General features: G+C 38.8%; 1 protein-coding gene across 1 annotated transcript; it reads right to left on the reverse strand.

The window, feature by feature from the left end:
- Positions 1 to 660: 660 nt before the first annotated feature.
- LOC106655405 lies at positions 661 to 22,163 on the reverse strand. The gene is made up of 7 exons (XM_023457494.1): positions 21,834 to 22,163; positions 20,866 to 21,403; positions 20,669 to 20,791; positions 20,398 to 20,607; positions 2,276 to 2,421; positions 1,400 to 1,614; positions 661 to 1,298 (listed from the first exon to the last, which is right to left on the reverse strand). Exons 1-7 carry the CDS (start codon positions 22,058 to 22,060, stop codon positions 661 to 663), a joined length of 2,097 nt encoding a protein of 698 aa, XP_023313262.1. The 5' UTR covers positions 22,061 to 22,163.
- Positions 22,164 to 22,729: the final 566 nt, after the last annotated feature.

The raw sequence follows: 22,729 nt of genomic DNA on the forward strand, positions 1-22,729 counted from the left end.
AAACTGTGATACTCTCTTTTGCTATCAGCAAACAGATACGAAAGATATCACACATTATTATATACATTTCTTTATAACCGAAAAATAATTCAACCTCGAATACTCTCTCTAAATCAAATACATTAAATGCAGATACATACGTAAAATTTCGATCGAATCGTAATCTTTATCAATCATCGCGTTCTCGGTTCAAGTGTGTACTATGTTGCGGGTGCGCAAAACGCAAACACTCACACACACACAATTGTATAATAGCCTGTGTAACCACTGCTACTAACACTACGATATGTACAATACAGTCTCTCGTCGTCGTCGGCGTCGTCGTCGTCGCAGGGGGGGATATAAATCAATATACGCAGAATAGCGACGCACACGCCGTCGTCCCCTCCGCGCAAAACATATACGCATCCTATATAGATTATATATTATAAAGTGTGCAGCATCCCCCTACTTACACAGTACACACACACAAGTATTACACGCTCGGTCTAGCTCTCGTGCGCTTCGTGCCACATTATATATAAGTACACACACGCACGATTCTGTGTGACAAATTGAGATAAATAATCACCAGCTACTACTACTCGACGTATAATATAACGTAGTTTCGAGAGTCGAGGCTCGCGAGCTTTTCGAGCTCTCTGCGTGAGAATAATGCCGCTACGACGACCGCAGCGAGTACAGGGCATTGTCGCGACTGTCCGCGACGAGCAGTCTACGTCCAGGCAGGCATATCAGTCCGGAGATCCAGCCGAATCCGTGGCTGGTCTGCTGCTGCAGCACGCGGACGAACTGGCCCTGCGCCGAGAACACCTGTATCCGGCCGTTGTCGCGGTCGCCCACGTAAATTTCGTCGTCCTCGTCGTCGTCGCCGCCGCCGAACTCGACGCACATCGGCGATCTGAACAGGCCATCCAGAGCACCGTAAGCACCGCAGCTGAATACGAGCCTCGCCAGCCGAGGCTCGAACACGTGTATCTTGTGATTGCCCGAGTCGGCGACGCATACGTGGCCCGTGTCGCGGCTGACGGCCACGTCGCTCGGCCGATCGAAGTCGAAGCTCGTCGGGCAGCGTTGAAGGGAGCCGTCACGGCTGTCGTAGATCTGCACCCGATCGTTACCCGTGTCGGCCACGTACAACAGCAACGGATGGGAGGATGAGGAGGAGGAGGAGGATGATGACAAAGCGATGCCGCGCGGACAGCGCAATTGGCCGGGCGACGAGCCCCTGCCCGTGCCCAATCGACGCAGCAGCTGTCCGCGACGATCCAGCACGAGTATCGAGTGCTGGCACTTGTCTGTAGAGAGAAAAAAAAAATCAAAGTACACGTTAGAACGTCAATTATATATACCGTCGATGAAATAAATTTTTTTATTTTTATATTTTATTTCGTTATACCCGAGACGTAGATCTCGTGCTGGTGGACGGCCAGGGACTGGGGCGAGGTCACGAGGTCGGGATTACGGATGCGTCGCAGAAGTCGATAGCGACGATCGAGAACGACGATCTGGCCGTTGCCCGGACAGGCGATGTAGATCTCGCCGGTGCGGGGGTCGCGAGCCATGCCGCCCGGCCGCTGGGCATTGGCCCGCTCGCTCAGTAGATTTTTTTGCCTATACATTGTAAAATCAGATATTTAAATTAGTGTAATCATACATAGTGTAATCATACATGAATTTTAATCGAAGTACTTTTACGCTAAATCTTCGACTTGGTACTTTATAATTCTACTTTTGAATTTTAAATATTTTCATTGGCAAATTAGTAATCGAAATGTATGGGAATTCAATCGAATGTAATGTCAGTCTTTGCCGCTAGATGGTGAGGATCTTTCTTTGTACATCTGCAAGTGGCAAAGTGAAGATATTCCTTTAAGTATGTTATAGTAGATTATTATCTTCTATCAATAATGACACTCTTGGAGATGGTTATAATTGTAGAAACCAAGATATTTATTGATCATTACCGTTGTTGGTAATAATTTCGATCAATACGGATTCATTACTCATTACGAACATTGACAATAATGTTAATAAATTGACTCGTATAAAATTAATAATAACTTGTCATGAAAAACAATGTTTGAATTTATTTTCATTTTGAATTTTAATTAAATTTGAAGTAAAATTAATATTTAATGATCCATGCATAAGTATTAAAATTTAATTCAAATCGCATCAATGTTGATGCTTTCAAATTTATATAATTAAACTCATCTACGTGTACGAAACTCACTTTCCTGATTTTTACCTAAATTTTAACATTGAATCGTACCTTTCGTTGGCATCTCCGAGCGCCGCCATCGTCACGATCTCATCGTCGTCGTCGTCGTCGTCCTCCATAAGTCGCGGCACCTGCCACGCCTCGGCCAACCTCGCCGTCTCGAGGGATCTGCGGTAGAGCTCGAGCAAGCCATCGACCTACATACATAATAATAATAATCCATTAAAATTGATAAAACACATGTCGAACGCGATTCATGGGGTTTTATGCAATCGAATTTCAAAGGGGATACGCGATGCTTTATCCGTGTATCGATGTAAAGCAGCGCTCACAATTGGCCTTTACGGTTGTACACGGCGTCATCCCTTTAACGCAAAACTTTGGAAATTACGTAATCGCCTTACAGAAGTTGTGGTATACACGCGTCGCACAATACGGGAATTTAATTGATTTTAGAGAAACTAAATTTTCATAATACATCCTCCTTTCGTTCTCTCTCTCTCTCTTTCATCCCGCCGGCGGTAGTACACACAACAACACCGACAAACAAACATCCCCCTTCGCGGCTGCGCCGTTTATACACAAGCACGTGGCTCTATATATATCTGTATATGGCAATGGCACAGACAAAAGAGGGGTGGAGTATAAGTACGAGGACACGCGCCGCAAGACGACTACGACGACGACGGCGACACGTGTGCCTCGCGGACTTTTTACTATAAAACCGACGATGATGTCTGTACGTAAGTATGTGCTGCTGCTGCTGCTGCGTGTGCGTAGTGCAGTCGTCGTCGTGGTGCCGCTGACAGTGGGTTTACTCGTGTCACCGAAGTGCCAACAGCAACGTGTAGAGTAGAGGGTGTGGTTCGACGCACGTACGTACGCGTGTGCACTATTGGCCGCAATTCATTTCATTCATCGACGACGACGACGACGAGGACGACGAGGATGAAACGTGAAAATTGCTATGTATAGATACGTACGGCTGCAGCGGAACGATGAATAAATCGATGGGATTGCGATTGTAAGATTAATTTTTGGAGATAATTAGGGAGCGACGATTGAGTTAGAGTGAAGGAGCCAAGTGGGAGTTTTTTTGAATATTAGGTAACGAGTCGTGACTTCGGGCCTTTGATATGGTCTCATAATTTCTAAAAAAAAAAAAAATTCCATGACAACAGAAAATTGTTTCGATTTAAATAATTTAGATAGAAGTAAAAAATAAAATTTTAACGTCCCACACAAATCTAACAAAAATGTTAAAATGTATGCTCAATATACTTACTAGCGTTATGCTAAAGAAAAGTATGACTTTGTAAATGAGAAAAAATTTTTAAGTATACTATTTTTTTCAAAGACAATAGCTAAATTGCCACACGTACGTATACAAAATTTGAGATTTTTTATTTGATAGTTCGCGCATCGATAAAACAATCTGTTGGAAATAATGGTACTGGTTACAGAAATAAATGACTCGAAAAGCGCAAGTTTAATTTTCAAAAAATAATACCATAATAATTGACTTTATTTGTACTGAGATTACAAGTATAGATCAGAGCGACAATTGCTGTTCGCCAGACTGTATAATACTATAACGAAGCTTCCTCGCAGAGGCAAGCTGTACACAATGTACAATATGATTTATTTATAATTACATTAATAAACATTCTTTTTTTTTAAATTTGTTCGGATTTTTCAACATTAAGACACTGTAGAAGGCTGACAGAGTATTACCAAAACAATAAAGATAACTGCTCGTACTAACTCATAAACGCATCTCGGGTGCTTTAATTCTTCAGTCGTACATTGAACATTTTCAACCTTTTAGGCACTTCATCCCATTTTGACTCGACAAAAGTAACAGCTTGCTTTTTTGGTCATAAGACAACATGATATGTAAATAAATATTTTTTTTACACTGATATATATTTGAAATTTTTCACTTCATGCACTAATGATTGAAAAAAAATAAGAAGCTATTATGAAATTTCTGTAACTGACAAACAAATTCGGTATAAATCTTCATTCATTAGCTTCTCGATGACTATTTCACTGCAATCCAACGTCAATCTAAGTTGCGTCAGTAACGCGAAACATTCCAGTGCCCAATCTCGAAAAAATCCTCTCGACATTATTTCGCACAGATGCAGAAGGCAAGCCTTTTTCTGGTCATCGGGAACGATACACAAATTTTCCGAGCGTGCGAACTGGAAGTAGTCCGCATAGGTGAGTTGTTTCTCCGCTTCTTTATATGGCAGTCGAAATAAGGCGTGGAGCGATATTTTCGATTTTAGCATTATCTGTTTTGCTTTTCTCGCGAACTCTTCGCCGTCGAACCAAGTTTTTGCCACCTCCGTCGGCCTCTCGAACAATTCGTACTCGGCGAACAATTTCATGACGACCAGAGCCTCTCTTAGCTCGAGTTCGTATCCTCGTTTCTCGAGACGTTCGACGACGATCAGAGCGCCGGTCGCAAGTCTCAATTTAAAATTTAAGGCCATTCTATTCCGAGATTTAAATCTCTCGGCGAAGTAATCCTCGGTTGGAAAACTGAAACTGGATAGATCTGCACCACGATCCAGAAGAATATCGACCATATCCGGCAAGAGATTCGCTACGGCCCACTGCAGAGGGGTCCGACCCAAATTATCCAAGGCATCGACTTGCACCGTCTCGTGTCTATCGTCGTACATTCGGAAAAACATTTTTACCCAATCGAGATCATGGCAATTTATGCAAATAATGTGTAACGCCGTCATTCCTGCGTGGTTGGCTGAATTGATATCGGCCCCCTTTCTCAGCAACAATCCAGCCACGTAATTGTGATTTTTAGTCAGTGCCAAGTGTAACGGCGTATCACCTGTTGCCGCCACGAGACAATTCGGATCCTGACCGAGAACGAGGAATTTCTCTACGATTTGTTCGAGGCCAAAATCGCAGGCCACGTGTAAATGCGTCATGCCCGCCTCGTCGATGTAATTTAGATCGTATCGGTCGTATATTTTAAAAAGCTCGCCGATGGCCAGATTCCAATTTATGAAACCCCAGTAGACGTTGACCGCGAGGTGCACCGGTGTGGTTCGACGCAAAATCGGCGCGCCGTTTTCGTCCAGCCGGGCCTCGTCCTTGTAGCCCGTGCGAGCTACGAACTCGATGATGTATGCTCTTTTGTAAATATTCAGGCCTTCTCTAGGAATCACGGATTTTTCGAGTAGCCAATCGATCTCTTCCACTGTGAAAATTCTCCGGAGATCGGGAAGTTGGCCTCTCCAATATCTGAATGTGTAATAAAACTGATTAAGAAAATGGACTCGCTTCACTTCGTCATCCCAATTGATATTTTCTCGTAATCTCTTCAAATTTACGAAGCATTCCGTGTCACTGGCCATCTCTCTTCGCACCCACTCGCAACACACAGAATATTAAGTTTTTTATTTCGAAAATATCTCGTCCTGGTAGATCACTCTGCAACAACCAAGGAACTTCCGAACGTGACGAAGTATAGCGACAAACTGGATAAGCTGCTACATCTTCAAAGTATCTAAAGCCCGGCATCTAAAATAGTGTAAGTTCATTACACAAAATAAAGTGGACAACGCTTGTAATTCAGTGCGAGGCAGAAGGATAGATCTGCAAGGGGGAGAATTACTAACGTAGGCGCCAAGGGCAAAAGGCTCGACCGCAAAGGTCCTGTCTGAGGTATTCACGTCATGAGATTTCTTCTCCTCCGGTGGCCTTGAACTTATATGCGTCTCATTGCCATACTGTAGAGTAGTCGATGGCGTTACCAGAAATTTAAAACTCGCGCTCGATGCATCTAGCGCTTCCTATCCAATTACAGCGACCAATCACGACACATTTTATTCAGTGATACACGATTAAGCCGTAACTTTTTTAAGAATTATTTCAAGAATAAAAGAAAAAGTAGTAAAATATATAATCAAGCGTTTACTTTCACTTTTTGACGTCACAATGCGCGATAGTATTCTAACATGCGCGTGCGCCGGATGGTGACCTAATTTCAGCGGCGGTGCGTGCAGGCTGATGCTACATTTGGCACATGAGAAATTCAAGTAATCGAGTATTATTTTTTTTGTCAAATCATCGACGTGGTTTGCAATTAAAAGCTATGATTCTGTAACTGATTTTGGAGGAGAACAGTTTCAAGCACAATTTTTTAATTCATGATGTTGAAAATATGCGGAATTACATTAGACATTTCAGAACACAATGAGTGTTTTTTTAATTTATATCGATTGGAACATTCATCGTTGAACAAAGTAACTTCATAAATCCATCAGAACACCAATGTAATATATTGTAGACACCAACACATTTTTTCAGTTTAATATTTTTGATTTTTTAGTTTAATATTTTTAATATTTTTTTTTTTTTTTTTTGAACACTGACACATCTATCGAAACTAAAGTTTTAATTATTTTTTTCAACATTCAAAATCACAAAATAAACTCATAGAACTTTAATCTGTAGCCGCCAAGCAAATACGACACAAATCTTCATTCATTAACTTCTCGATGATCGATTCACAGCAAAGAATCGGTAACTGGTAACGCGTCAGCTTCAACAATGAATCCAGTGCCCATCGTCGAAAAAATCCTCTCGATATCATCTCGCACAGATGCGCGAGGCAGGCCTCTCTAGGCCCCTCGGGCAGCTTCCAAACGTCGATCCTGCGTGCTAACCGGAAGTAGTCCGCGTAGGTGAGTCGTTTTTCCGCTTTTTTAGGCGGCAGACGAAGAAAGTCGTAGAGCGACAGGTCCGAACATATCATCAGTTTCTCCGATTTTCTGGCAAACTTCTCGTCGTTGTACCAACATTTTTCTACACCCCTCGACTTATCGAATAATCCGTAATCGGCAAAAAACGTCATGATAGTTATGGCGTCTCTACGTTCCAGTTCGTAGCCTCTTTGCTCGAGACGCTCGACGACGGCCAGAGCACCGGTCTTTGTCTCAGCCAGACGTACGGACGGCGAGACGCAGAGTCTCAATGTAAAATTCAACGAAATTTTACCTCGCGATTTGAATCTCTCGGCGAAGTTGCTCACAGTGGGAAAAACGAAACTTTTCAGATCCGCACCGTGATCCAAGAGTATATCGACGGTTTTCGGTTGGAGATTCGCAACGGCCCACTGAAGAGGTGTTCGACCCCATCGATCTTGAGCGTCAATCAGCACCAGTTGATTCAATTCGTCGCTTATTTCGAATAATATCTTCGCGAACTTGTCATCGTTGTAACTTTTGCATATAATGTGCAAAGGAGTCAATCCCTCTGCATTGGCTACACTCGAATTGGCGCCGCTTCTGAGAAGCAATTCGGTCACAGACTTATGACGACTGATCAGAGCCAAATGCAATGGTGTATCGGCTGTTACTTGCACGAGGCAATTGGGATCTTGGCCGGCCTCGAGAAATTTTTTCACGACTTCGTACAGGCCGAATTTACAGGCTATGTGAAAATGCGATAACCCATATTCGTCGGTGTAATTAACGTCGAATCTGTCGTAAATTTTAAAAAGTTTGTAGATCAGTAAACGGCATTCGAAATATTTGCGTCGATCTGCAAGATGTATCGGTGTGGTGCGACGCAAAATTGGCTTTCCTTTTGTATCAACGATGGGCTTGTCCTTGTAATTGGAGCAAACTATGAACTCGATGATCTGCATTCTGTGATAATAAGTCTGATCTCTGTACGCCCCAATTGCGGTCTCAACAAGAAGACTTTTAATTTCATACTCTGCAAAAATGTCGAGAAGATTTGGATAATGACCCTGCCAACACGTAATCAATGCGCCAACTTGACGGAGAAATTTACGTCGGTCTTCCTCGACTTTCCAATCGATCTTTTCCCGTAAGCTCTTCAATTTTTTCAAGCATACCACGTCGTTGGCCATTTTTTTCTTCGCACTCACTCACAAACACAATATCGCAGAATATGATTGGATTTGTTGATAATATTTTTCTGGGTAGTCAACCGGACGATTCGGAGTGCAGTGAGACACTGAGTAAGTCTCTTGTCTTACTGCATTCTCGAGGTGTCTCGAGCGCAGCATCCAAGCAATAATGTAAGGAAAATTACATCGTTAATTTATTTCATTCAGTATAGTAGTGGACATCGATCGACCCCCATGTATATGTCTTCAGTGCGATAGAGAGAGAGAGCGAGATAGAACCTTAGTGCCAGGCGTATATCCCAACCGCAACAGAAATTGGATTTTCTTACGGGGAAGATGAACATCTGTGTAACACTAAAGTTTCAAGATTGATAAAGTGTGGTACTATTAAATTATTTTCTTCTTCCAATCCAATCCGCTTCGAATGTCACACTTATAAGCACGTACACACAAAAGGAGGAGTCCAAAGACTGTTAATTCATCATTTATTTACTTAAACCTTAAATATATTGCAAGTACTCAAAAAACTCGATTATTCGAAAAAATTAGAGTACCCGAAAAAAAATCGAGTATTCGAAAAAACTCGAAGACTCGGGTACTCGCACAGCCCTAGCCACGATGTTATCAGAAATTTAAAACTCGCGCTCGATGCATCTAGCGCCACCTATCCAATTGCAGCGACGAATCATAACACATTTGATTCCGTGACACACGATCAAGCTATCGTCTTTCAAGAATAAGCACTTGCATTTTTTGACGTCACAATGTTCGATAGTATTCGAACAGGGCGCATGCACTAGGTGGTGACCTAATTCCACGAGTCGCCGCCCGCCACACACCTCGTGACCCCCGGCGGCGCGCGCAGGCTAATGCAACATTCGGCGCATGCGTGGTACAGTGATGGTATGCGGTCGTTGCCTTTGTAGCTGGTCCAAAATACGAACTTGATTGTTAGAATTCCCAGATCATCTTGCCGATCTTCAGATATGCGATCGACGGCATCCAGAAGAATACGATCGATTTCCTCCTTTTGGAAGATTTCTGAGAGATTTGGAACTTGGCTTGGCTCAGACAATTGATTATTATGTAATAAAGCTGACTTAGAAAATTGAGTCGCTCTTCATCGACCTCCCAATCGATATTTTTCATGACTTTTTGCAAGCTCTTCAATTTTTCCCAACGATCCATGTCGCCATAAGCAGTATAACTCACAGTATTGAACTTTTTTACGAGAACAATTTGCTGCAGCGGAGTAAACGACTACCGAACGATTCGAGGTGCAGCGAGATACTGATGAAATTTTCTATCTTGCTACATTTTCTCGAGGTGTCCGCGGAGCTGCGAGCATCGTGTAAACTGTAATTACAATTCATCGACCGACCACCAACGGTGTAAATAAATTCGAAAGAGTTAAAGATGTTTCCTGCATCATTAAGGAGGTACCTCCGTCGAAGAATTACAAAACAGAATCAAACCAAATTATGCTAACATGCTCATTTTTATAATAGGAATGCACTGTTAAAATTTGGTGTAATTTCACTACTTAGTTTAATAGGTATGAGTAAAACATTTTAACATTGTTTCTGATGCAAATGGCGATAATTTTGGCATATCTCATAATTTACAAAACGGATTTGTGTGAAACTTTTTGAGCCCTTCAATGAACTATCACAGTACCTCGTATTAAAGTTTTATAAACTTTCACTACACGAGTACTGAGCAATTAATTGAAAACTATATATGAATGAACATTCTTCGAACATGAACGAACGAGCGACATAACCTGCATACAAAAGCTAATCAATGTAGTATGCGAAATTGCTAACAACGAGCAGACGCGCCTGCCTAGAGACTTTTTTAGTTAGGTTAGTTCTAGTTATTTCTATCATACGAGTGACTACGAAAACTTGACTAGAGTAGTAGTCGGAGGTACCTCCTTAACTGAATTTGCGTATACGGCACGATATAAGGGACTGAAGTTCGCTAGCCTAAATACCTAAATATTAGAACTTTTCTTACGCTTTCCATAAATTTTTTCAAAAACTAGTNATAATAATAATAATAATAATAATAATAATAATAATAATAATAATAATAATAATAATAATAATAATAATAATAATAATAATAATAATAATAATAATAATAATAATAATAATAATAATAATAATAATAATAATAATAATAATAATAATAATAATAATAATAATAATAATAATAATAATAATAATAATAATAATAATAATAATAATAATAATAATAATAATAATAATAATAATAATAATAATAATAATAATAATAATAATAATAATAATAATAATAATAATAATAATAATAATAATAATAATAATAATAATAATAATAATAATAATAATAATAATAATAATAATAATAATAATAATAATAATAATAATAATAATAATAATAATAATAATAATAATAATAATAATAATAATAATAATAATAATAATAATAATAATAATAATAATAATAATAATAATAATAATAATAATAATAATAATAATAATAATAATAATAATAATAATAATAATAATAATAATAATAATAATAATAATAATAATAATAATAATAATAATAATAATAATAATAATAATAATAATAATAATAATAATAATAATAATAATAATAATAATAATAATAATAATAATAATAATAATAATAATAATAATAATAATAATAATAATAATAATAATAATAATAATAATAATAATAATAATAATAATAATAATAATAATAATAATAATAATAATAATAATAATAATAATAATAATAATAATAATAATAATAATAATAATAATAATAATAATAATAATAATAATAATAATAATAATAATAATAATAATAATAATAATAATAATAATAATAATAATAATAATAATAATAATAATAATAATAATAATAATAATAATAATAATAATAATAATAATAATAATAATAATAATAATAATAATAATAATAATAATAATAATAATAATAATAATAATAATAATAATAATAATAATAATAATAATAATAATAATAATAATAATAATAATAATAATAATAATAATAATAATAATAATAATAATAATAATAATAATAATAATAATAATAATAATAATAATAATAATAATAATAATAATAATAATAATAATAATAATAATAATAATAATAATAATAATAATAATAATAATAATAATAATAATAATAATAATAATAATAATAATAATAATAATAATAATAATAATTATTGGCCTTTTAATTACAAAATTCCCCTTTTGGAGATACATGTAAAACCTAAGGAGAGAGAAAAATTTCTCTCTGTGCACAGGAGCGAGCTTATATACTAAATACTTAAAACTAACTTAAAACTAAAATAATTTTGGCATATCAATGCTGTAGCCTTATGCATATTTGGTATGCTACATTAATTACTATTGATTTTAGTTATCATCTCTTTCATAATTTTCTTTTTTATTATTATATGTGACATCTTCAAGTTTTTGTATTTTTTTGGAAGAGAATTAAAGTATTTAATAACGGTGCAAATAAAACGGTTTTGGAACCGGGATGTCTTTTTTTATGGTTATACTTTTAGAATTACAATATGTACTACTCAGAGAATCATAGTGGAAAACAACACATTTTGACGCAAATAGAGCTTCAATCGTTGGAATCTTGTCATGTTTTAATAACTTTATAAATTCATTTTGGAGATTTATAAGTTGTCTCAATTTGGACACATAAACTCCGTCGCAAATTATCAAACTATAGTTAATTACGCTGCAAACATACGCGAAATAAAAACTTCTTATATTTTATGAGGCAAATGTCTCAGATTATAAATTAAATAAAAAAAATACTAGTACTTTTTTAGTTACAGAATGTATATGGCAGTCCCATTTAAAGTTAAAGTCCATTCTTTTATTATTCTTATTATTATTATTTTTTTGTTGACAAAATTTGAAAGTTTCATGATTATTTTTTTATTAAATGAAAGAGATAAAATTACAATTAAGGAATTAAGGAAATTAAAATAAATAATGACTTGTTGAATATTAAAATTTTAGCGAACAACATACAAAAAATTATATGAACAATCGATTAAACATTTCAATCAATCATGAATTGCAATTACTCGTAGCATTTATATAATATTTAGAGCTATTATAGTACTTTTTTTTTAATCGAAATAAGAAATTTCTCAAAAAAGTCTATAATACCGAACGAGCGTAGCGAGTGAGGTTTAAGCGCTAGTCTACTTTTACAACTTGTGTCAGCAGGGTCTAAAAAAGAGCAGATTCAATCTTTTCTAACTATTTCTCCGAAATTGTTCAATTTTTTTTAAACCAAATCTAAAGTAAACAATGTAACAATGCGGTGTATTTTTAAAAAATAATTCTCTATCTTGTCTGTATGACAATTAATGCGTGGAAATTAATTTATCGACATCGCGGGGCTCTTAACCGCCAAGCAAATATGATATAAATCTTTGTTTTCTAATTTCTCGAGGATGATCTCGCAGCACTCGATCGGTAGTCGTTTGTGTATCAACTCGCAGAAGGGATCCAGCGCCCAGCGTCGAAAAAATCCTCTCGACATTTTATCACACAGATGTAAAATGTAAGAATCTTCGTGTAGCCACCGATGACGTCCCGAGATGGCGAACCGGAAGTAGTCCTGATACGTGAGAAGTTTTTCCTCTTCTTCGGGCCGCAACAGGAGCAGATCGTAGAGCGACAGACTCGGAATAACCATTATCTCTTTAGCTTCTGTCACGAACTCCTCTTCGTCGTACCAAGAATTTTCCCCCAGCGCCGACTTTTCGAACAATCCAAGTTTAGCAAAACATTTCATGATCGTCAGGGCGTCGTCTCGGCTGAAATCGTAGCCTTTGGCCTCGAGATGTTCAGCGACGGCCAGAGCACCGCAAACTGCTTTCATTGCCCTCATCAACGTGCAATGTCCAACGATTCGTCGATTGATTAATGTCGTGAAATTTTCGTTGGGCAAATCGGCGCCGTGATCCAAGAGCACCTCGACGGTATCCGGCAATAGCTTCGCCACGGCCAACTCCAACGGTGTATTACCCTGCTTATTCCGAGCGTTGACCCGCAACGACTGATTGGATTCGTCGCAGATCTTGAACAACATCCTCGCCGATCCGTCCTTGTAATCTCGCGCACAGATTAAGTGCAAGGGAGTATCTTCAAACTCGTCGCCGACTGAATTCGGATCGGCCCCTCTCCTCAGCAGCAACGCGGTCAGCTCCTCTCTGCCGCGAAGCAAGGCCCGAAGAAACGGCGTTTCACACGAACTGTTTGGAGCATCGACCCTTACCAGCCTATTAGATTCGTCGCAGGCTCGAAAGAACGCCTCGGCTAAGCCGGCGCCGGGGAAGCGACTCCAGCTCAGAATGTGCAGAGGAGTGTCCCCCTTCCTCGTGGCCAAGTTCGGATCGGCGCCGAATCTGAGCAGAAATTCGGCCACGTCTTCTCTGTTATTGTGTAGAGCCAAGTGCAGCGGCGTCCAACCCATCGAGTTTCGTGCGTCCACCCGAAGCGGCCGCCGCTCGTGCTCCCGTAATATCTCCTCGAACAGCGGCGACGAGTTGTTGTCACCCTGGTCATGGGAGTACTCCTTTTCCCGGCTGATGACGTGCAGAGGAGTGCATCCATCTCCGTTGGCCAAATACAGATCGGCGCCGGCTCTCAGCAGCAACAGCGCCGCTCGCTGGTTATCTCTTCCCAGTGCCAAATGCAGCGGCGAGTCGCCGGTTTTTGCCACGAGGCAATTGGGATTCTGGCCGAGCTCGAGGAATCTCTCGATGATTCCTTCATCGTTGGCAAGGCGACAGCAGCAGGCCAGATGGAAGTGCGTCAGACCGGTCACCTTGTCGACGTAATCCACCTCGTATCTCGCGTAAATTTTGAGAAGCTTGAGACATAACTCATTGACACGGTTGCGCATCCAACCGATTCCTCCACACCTCTCATACAATTCGAACAGACGATGCAGCGGTGTGGTGCGATGAAACAGCGGCCTGACTGTGGCTCCGCTGTTGCGGCTCTCGACTCCGACTGGCCCGTCGGCAACATAACCGCACCTGACCACGAAATTGACGATCGCCCTTCCTGGATCCCGACTAAAATTAACAAACGAATTGACGGAGTCATCGAGTAGAAGCTCGATTTCTGCTGGTCGAAAGATGTCCTGGAGATTGGGTAAGTCGTCGCCCTCCCAATTTTCGATTAACGGCTCGACTCGGCGAAGAAAGTCGAGTCGATCTGTTTTAACCTTCCACTCGACGTTTTCTCGTAAACTTTTTAACTGATTAAAACGGCTTTGCTCCATCTTTCAATGCTGCACTTACACTACACACGATATATTATACACTTATATTTGAAATATTTTTACTCTTTTACTAGCTGCGATTTTTTTACAGTTGTTCACTCTGCGGAGTTTTAACGGGTACTGATCTTTATGAAAAAACACATGGTCGAAGTAATGAGAGATGCAAGTGGCATCGGCTGTGCCCACTCCATTTCTACGCTTTCTAATTAAATCGTTGTATGCGCCCCTACCGTCACTACTTAGCAACTAAGAAAGAAAATTCGGGTCTTACTTGCGACTCGATTTTTTTCGGGTTACTGATGCGTCTCATACGTCTCTGTAATTAAAAGTTGGCGGCAAATTTAATAGTCCAAGCCGCAGCTTCGCAATGCTCAAATAAATTTTTTTCGTCGAGTTTTTTACAAAGTCCCATGTAAAATCGACCGCTGAATCCGAATTTGGATGTTGCCGGCCCCAAAAACGTGCCAAAAATTGTTTAAACAATTTTTTTAAACAAATGGACAAAATTTATGTTTTTTTATCTAGCAACACTTTTTATTTAATTTAATTGGATCATTTTAAAGAGTAAAGGTCTCTTGACATTTTTCTCTAAAGTTGATAGTTTTCGAATTACTTAACATTTTATGTTGCAAAAACTCGAAAATGGACAACTTTGACATTAAAAATATGTATGAAAAACGTACAATTTTGATGTTGCCATAGCGTTTTCTTACACTACAAACATCCCCGTACCAAATCCCGATGCGTTTTAGACGATTAGATTGTTGAAAACTTTTGTTGTTATAAACTTTTAAATTAGCGAGTTCGGCCAGCACCGCGCGATGTGCAATTTACACCGCTAATCTTCGAGAGCATGATAAGTATTTTAATAATTCTTAGCTAACATTAAACAAATTATTTATTTAAATAATATTGCTGAATGTTGTACTCACAATTTCGTATCATACTTAAATTTATTATAATTAACGAATTTTTTAGAATAAGTAGTAGAATTAGAAAAACATTAAAAATTTATATATCATTTATATTTATTCATATTTTGTTTTCGCGCATATCTAAGTCACAGCTATGTTTTTATTTTAGAAAAACTGTAAAGAAATCCATGTTAATGCCGCATCGCGAAGAATCAACTAGCCATTACAAAAAGCAGTGAGATTTCTCATAACTAAAACTTGCCAGAAAATGGATTTACGAAAATCGATACCTCGAGCTAATTAAATACTAATTAATTATATAAATGATTTACAAAAATAATTTAACGATTACAGCGATACTACGGATCTAGTTTAACACATGAAAATTTTCTTTAAATGTTCGTATTGAGCTTAACATGTTTAACATATTTATATTATTTAAATACTGGTACTAAGTTTTGATCTTATGAAAAGACTTGATTCAAAGTTGAGTGAAAGTACCCACATTGACCTTATAGATATAGTGCATAGTCTTTAATTTTATGAACATTTTTTTTATTTTTTAACTACATTGTCAATTGAAAAATATTTTCACCCTGACCTGTAATCGTGGACAGAAATAATTTTTTTCGTAAACACCCAAATCAATTTTGCATTTACGAGGTAAAACGATAAGATCGACGATAGATTTGTTAATCACACAGATAAATATACACTCGACGTATAAATGGTCATGAATTCGTCTTGATTATTAAAAAACTTTTTTGGTTAATTGTGCATTAGTGACGAGTTGAAGTATTTTTGTAGTAACTATTGTTCTGTGGATGGTTGGTCGCACAATGCATCGATGATATTGGTTTAGCAGTGTTAATCTACGATTCGGCAATAAAATTTTTCCATACAAAATTATATTTTTCTATGTGCATAAAAGAAATTCTATTGATTCTAAGATTATTATTTTTATTTGGACGTCTGAACCAAAAACACGAAGACAGTACAAGCTTAGAATGAAAGCGCGGATGTATAGAATGACCCGAATTCGTCTTAATTGAAATATTATGTTCTCGATTTATAATGCAATGGTGTTAGCTTGAACTGTTTATTTGTCGTGGAGATGGTTGGTTGATGCGACCTCCGCACAATGAACATGCTATATCGTTTGGGCTGCTCCAATCATCTGGGCGGCAAACGAAGTTTTCATCGTTAGTAGTGGTGTTACGAAATTCGTTTCTCCACCATTAAATTGAATGCTCAAACTGATGAAATTAGAGAAATCAATTTTTATTGAAATATATTTATTCAATAAGGTCTAAGTATTTACTGACTGTACTATTTTGTTGAGATTTGTGCAAAGATTTTCTTCAAATTCAATAATATTTTTTTCCATTGTGTTGGAACGGGGAAAACAAGATTGTATAGTCATAAATGAGCATTCTCGTTTATAATGCTCCAAAATATCGTATATTTGGTAATTCATTGTAAAGCATAGAAGACTTGTAAGACAATCAGTCGTTTGGGGTTGAATAAATTAACTTTTTTAGTGAGAATACGATCGATTTCCTGTTTTCGAAAAATTTTGAGGATACTTGGAACTTGGAATTAATTATTATGTAAGCTGCTGAAGTAGAAAATTGAGTCAATCTTTTTGTAAGCTTTTCAATTTTTTCCAACGATCTTTCTTCGCACTCACGCACAAACACTATATCTCACTATATTGAAATTTTTCACAAGAATAATTTGCTCCATAAGAGTAAACGACTACCGAACTATTCGAGGTACAGTGAAACACTGACGAAGTTTTTTATCTTGCAACCAAACATTTTCGACGTGTCCACAGAGCCGAGCATCGTGTAAACTGTAATTACCATTCATCGACCAACCACCACCGATGTAAATAAATTCGAAAGAGTTAAGGATGTTTCCTTTGGCGTAAAAGAGAGAGCGACGAGTGCCTGCGGCAGCGGCGTTCGATCGCCCGGGGTGAGTACAGGATTTGCGTATACGGCACTGCATAAGGGACTAAAGCTCGTTAGATCTATATATGAAACAAAAATCTATCGTCAGTGAGTTAAAATAATAGAAATAAACTACTAAACTTTAATTTTTCATTTAACACGATTATCTCGCAAATTGGAATACAATATTCAATTCTAAATTGAAAATATTACACGTTCATTCACCGGCTCAGCATACACTTCATACATTTATTTATCTGGAGAAGTACGCTTTGAAATAGTTGTAATCAAGGGCTCATATATAAAAAAAATTATATTCAATTTTCGGAAAATATTTTTCTCCCACGCTCCGATACATATTTTAAATTTCTAGATGTAATTTTTCACGGAGATACAATTCCATTTCTGTGAATCTTTTTCTTATCCACAGTGTTTTAAATTGTCTCTTCGTTTGTGTTTACTGAAGTTTATTACCTTTTTCAAAAACCCAAAAAATTTTCCAAAGTTGACAATTTGATCATAGCAGCCAATCTTCTAATCTCAAAATCTAAATTTATTTGCAGCTGCCGCTATCGGTCAAGGAATCTCAAGTAGTAGCGACCCGAGATACGCGCGCAACTTAACGCACTGTACAGGGCAATTGGACTCGTGTAAAGCGAAAAAAAGGGCCAAGTATAGGGGTGGAAAGGGGGTCTCGACCCGGAGCCATCGGAAGATCGCCGGGCCGGGCTCGCTCGTCTCGAAAATTGGCTTTGTCGCTTTCGCTAATTGTATACAATCTCGGCCCGCGCGCGAGGTTTTGTGTTACAATACTCGTGGTATAGTACGAGTAGTAAGTAGTAACGCGCGCATAATGATAGTACTAGTACACTACGGCGTGTGCAGCAGCAGCAGCAGCTCGTGCGAGATGTTACTCACGCGTCAGTTGATTTTCCCATGGGTGACCGAGCTCGCTATACACAGAGCCAATATGTTTTCTTCGGCTATTATATAATAGCCGCTGCACCGATCGGCCCGGCGCACGACACGATGTGTGCTGTATGCGGCTAATTTTAGAGGGCAACGATCCGCTGCAAAGCCACCCCGACCGCTTAAATACATATGCTTTTTTTACCCCGATGTCTGTATGCACGTATGCGCCTATCGGCTAAGTAGTAGGTATATGCATGCAGTATTATAATGTACGCGAGGGCGTCGGACTATACGAGATTTTCGTTTTTGGGGATCGCGTCGAGTGCGACGAATCATCGATTCGTTGTTTCCGGGTTGATACAGTAAGCGGTTTTACAGCTCATTTGAGCCATTCGACGACACCGCGAATCACGGCTTTAAATAAGAATTTAATAAGATATACGCTGTTAACAGTGTTCGATGAGAAAAGTTTTATAAATTAAGAAGGTTGTGTACTATTTTTTACTGAACTTTGAATCAAAGTTTAATATCAATGAAATATAACATTTCTTTCTGTGTGGGCACGATTTGAAAATGGAAAAAAATTCAATTCTCTAAAACACTTCACTATTTGATTTCTATTAAATAATTTTTCGTCCCATTTGATTCGCGAAGTATAATACACAGTAAAAAAAGGCATAATATTTTTTTACCCCAAGAACAAAGAGAATAACCATTCGAAATTCATTAAAAAGTATATATATTATATTCTATCACCGTCGCCATGAGCATGTAGCTGCGGGAGAGAAAGAGCGTAAAAAAAGGTACCGAGCCAGAGAGAGAGAGCAAGAATATGTGAATCTGCGTTTGACTGGAGGTTTATACGGCCGTTGAGGACTAGCTGCTCCCAGCAGCCGTGGAGTCTGGCTTTGACGTGAATTATTAGCAATACAGCATTCGTAAAGGCGTGGCCTTTTTCGAGGGTAAGAGAGAGATTCTCCTCTCTCTCTCTCTCTCGAGCTCTTATGTGGGCGTGGCTCGTACCATCCACCCCCGCCCGCGCGCACGTCGGCGAGCAGCCCAGTGCGCAGAACCGGCTAGGCAGAGGCTTCATCGATTCTACATTACGTATATAGTCTATATGTGTGTACTATATAGTGTATGAGCGAGATCTGATTATAAAATTTATAGTATTTTTTTACGCGAACTGCATGCGAAATGGCAATCATATGCATTATTTTTAATAAAAAAATGTACGAAAGAAATTTAATTTAACGAACGTTTTTATTCAAAATTAATATTTCAATACTGATTTACTTATTGCGCTCATTGTACGGAAAATGTATGAAAAAAATGTATCAAAATTAACATCAGTCCTCGCCGCCAGGTGGCGTGTGATTTTATCTGCGATTCCGCAAGTAGCAAAGTCAAAATAATTGTATAAGTCCAAGCATGGTTTCAAAATACGATCTATATTTTGTAGCCTTTGGTCTTACGTCCAATTAATCTTAAATGCATATAGCATGTAAATAAATGCTTGTACTTGAAGGAATTACGAACTTTAACTATTCCATTTTTAATTGAAATATTTGGGACTCAATTATTAACAGTACTCGCAAAAATCGATTGCAATAAAGCGCCGACGTTGTTTTATTCATTTCATTGTGGCAGTCGATACATCACTCACATTATCGCGTAGGTCGAAACCTCGATTCATCAACGTAAGTTTCTTACGCGAAGCTTTCGAGCATATAATAATAAAAATATACAAAATTCTCAAGGAGTTGCTCGCGAGCTTCATCGAAAAGTTAAAATTGTTATAAAGATAGCTAAAAATCTCTCCGTTCATGAACTCGTATTTACACATAAAGTAAACGCTTCGGTCTGGGATATGTCCGTATAGGTATATACTCTCGCCATTGCGCCACACAGCGTGAATATAATGGCCTGTCAAGACCAGACGTACGCCCGTGTATATGTACACTGTATTTGTGTGTGTGTGTTACGCTCGCCCGAAAGCTTCTTCGATCGATCGCTCGAGACGCTCTTGAACTATTATTATTGTCATCGTAATATACATAGCTACATTTTTTTCGCTATTCTAACGTAATATTTGATAAATGTTCGAAGGTCATCGTCACGCACCTTTTCAGCGCCATCTTCGCAATTATCGCATCGATTCATCAATTGCCGCCTCGAGCTCTCGACCTGGCCGCGGATCTGCTCCAGCGCGAGCTCGCTCCTCTCTCTCGACTCGTCGATCAGTCTCAACCTCCTCGCCTTGTCCCGCTCCAGCTCGGCCAGCTTCTTGTCGAAATCTTCCAGCACGGCGTCGCGACATTTTTCCGTTCTGATCTGTGCGCAAACAAATTGAATTAACTACGATGAAAAAATAAATAAATATGTTTATACGTACTCTAAAGTCGTCGGCTCGCTTATCCAAATTATCGGCGGCGATCGTCAGCCTGTCGATAATTGCGCCGGCCTGCGCGCTGGCGAGCCGCTGCACGTGGATCTCTCGGCACGCGCGACAGTATATCTGCGCTTGCAAATTGTCGCACATTTGTTTATACAGTTGGCGACAAAAAATTAAAAAAAAAAAACAACCTATACCTGATTGCAATGACGACAAGCGTCCTGAGAGTCGCAGTAGGGTGCCCGACAGTTGCAGCATCTGATGGTGATGGAGCTTTGCGCGGAAATTTTTCGCTCTCGCGTCCTCTGCATCGTCGTGGGTCTCGCCATAATGGTAGACTGTCGTTGCTGCTGCTGCTGCTGGGGCTGATTAGTCGTCATCAATTGTCGAAAATTCACCACGAGGCTGTGTCTGCGCTCGCCTCGTCTCGTCCCATCCTCGGTGTCACCGTCTACGTCGTCGAGCCTGCGCTGCTCGACAAAGTCCTCCCTGTCGACGGCCTCGAGCAGCCTGGCCACGCCCGCGTTCACGGGCAGCAGATCCGTCGAGACGAAATCGGCCACGGGCGTGCGACAGCTCGGGCAGCTCGGAGCCGAGGAACTCGACAGCTCCAGGTCGAGGCACTTCTTGCAGAAGCTGTGCTGGCAGGCCAGAGTCCTGGGCGATCTGAGCTTGCACTTGCACAGCGGGCAGAGGATGATCTCCTCGAGCACGCCGAGGGTCGGTCTGCTCGAGCTTGAATACACACACGGACGGATAGACGCGTGTTTTTTTTTTTTTTTTTTTAAATCAAGGCCAAATATATCGTTGGGCTAATAAACTCGGAGCTTATCGTTAAAATTGACGAATTGAGAAATATATGTAATAAATACGACTGCGGAAACTTGACCTTCAGAGTTTGCCAATGATGAATTTTGAAGAGGGTATATAACGCGTACGCGATGCACGATAACGAGGACGCCGTGTAATGCGATCTTATCTTCGCGAAACTCGTAAATTTAATATTGGCACACAAAACAGAGATAGATACACACGTCAATTTTTCGATAGTTATCGTAACGTATATAAAATGTGCAAAAATTGCAAACAAACACTAACTCCGCAGCTCCGGCTGCAAAATTCTTACGTAACAATTTCAATTTTCAAAAAAAAAATGTATATGTACCTGGTCTTGCGTCTTCTTCTGCTACTGCAGCGAGTCTTGTCGCTTCTGACGACGACGATTGCCTGCTCGCTCGTCGTCGACAGCATCTTGTTGCTCTCCTCCGGACTGTCGTCATTGTTGTTGTTGTTGCTGTTTATTCGCTGCTGTCGTGGATGATTCTGAATGATGGGCAGCGACAGTTGACGTTTCAGCGCCGATTTCAGCTTCGTCAAATTGAACACATCCATGACGATGACGATGACGACCTCGAGGAGACGTTAACGAAAAAAAAAAAATAATAATACGATAGATACGTTTGTATCGGCAGCTCTTCGCTACGCGATGATCGCGTGTACACTGACAGCGCGACGATGACACGAGACGACGACTCAAACTGATCCGTTCCGCGTGTCGATCGAGCGATAATAAAAAAAAAAAAAAAAAACAACAACGAGCACACACAAAAAAAAAATAATAATAATAAAGAAATTCGCTTGTGGCCGCCCGTATGAACGTGTGTATTACCTTTTAATTATTGCTTAGTATAGTGTAGTGCAGCGCGACGAGTCGATCGATTACGAAGTTTGCGCGAAAAACGCGAAGAGCTGCAACTACTTTTTTCATTTTCTTTTTCTTTTTTTTTTTCATTCGATTCATATAAGATTTTCGAACGAGAGTAAAGTGTAAAAATGAATATTATGAGTTTTGTAACTTAAAAAATTCGAATGTATCATCGAGAAAAACGATCGAGAACAGGACATCGACGATTGTTTCATTTTGATAAAAATAAAATATTGCGAGCGAATAAAAAATGTAACTCTTTGTAAAAACTCACGCGCGCGGCGAAACGTCAAAAGTCGCGGATCAGCTGTAGCAACGGACAAGTGGGCATTATTATTGTTATGATGCAGCTCTCT

The sequence above is a fragment of the Trichogramma pretiosum genome, unplaced genomic scaffold, assembly GCF_000599845.2.
Source record: "Trichogramma pretiosum strain Unisexual culture from Peru unplaced genomic scaffold, Tpre_2.0 scaffold107, whole genome shotgun sequence".
Lineage (NCBI taxonomy): Eukaryota > Metazoa > Arthropoda > Insecta > Hymenoptera > Trichogrammatidae > Trichogramma > Trichogramma pretiosum.

Coding starts and splice junctions, on each gene's coding strand:
- LOC106655405 (XM_023457494.1), bottom strand. CDS start 22,060: ATGGATGTGTTCAATTTGACGAAGCTGAAATCGGCGCTGAAACGTCAA. Junction 20,608..20,668: donor AGCGAGCCGACGACTTTAGA/GTACGTATAAAC, acceptor GTTTGCGCACAG/ATCAGAACGGAAAAATGTCG. Junction 1,299..1,399: donor GCACGAGATCTACGTCTCGG/GTATAACGAAAT, acceptor TTCTCTCTACAG/ACAAGTGCCAGCACTCGATA.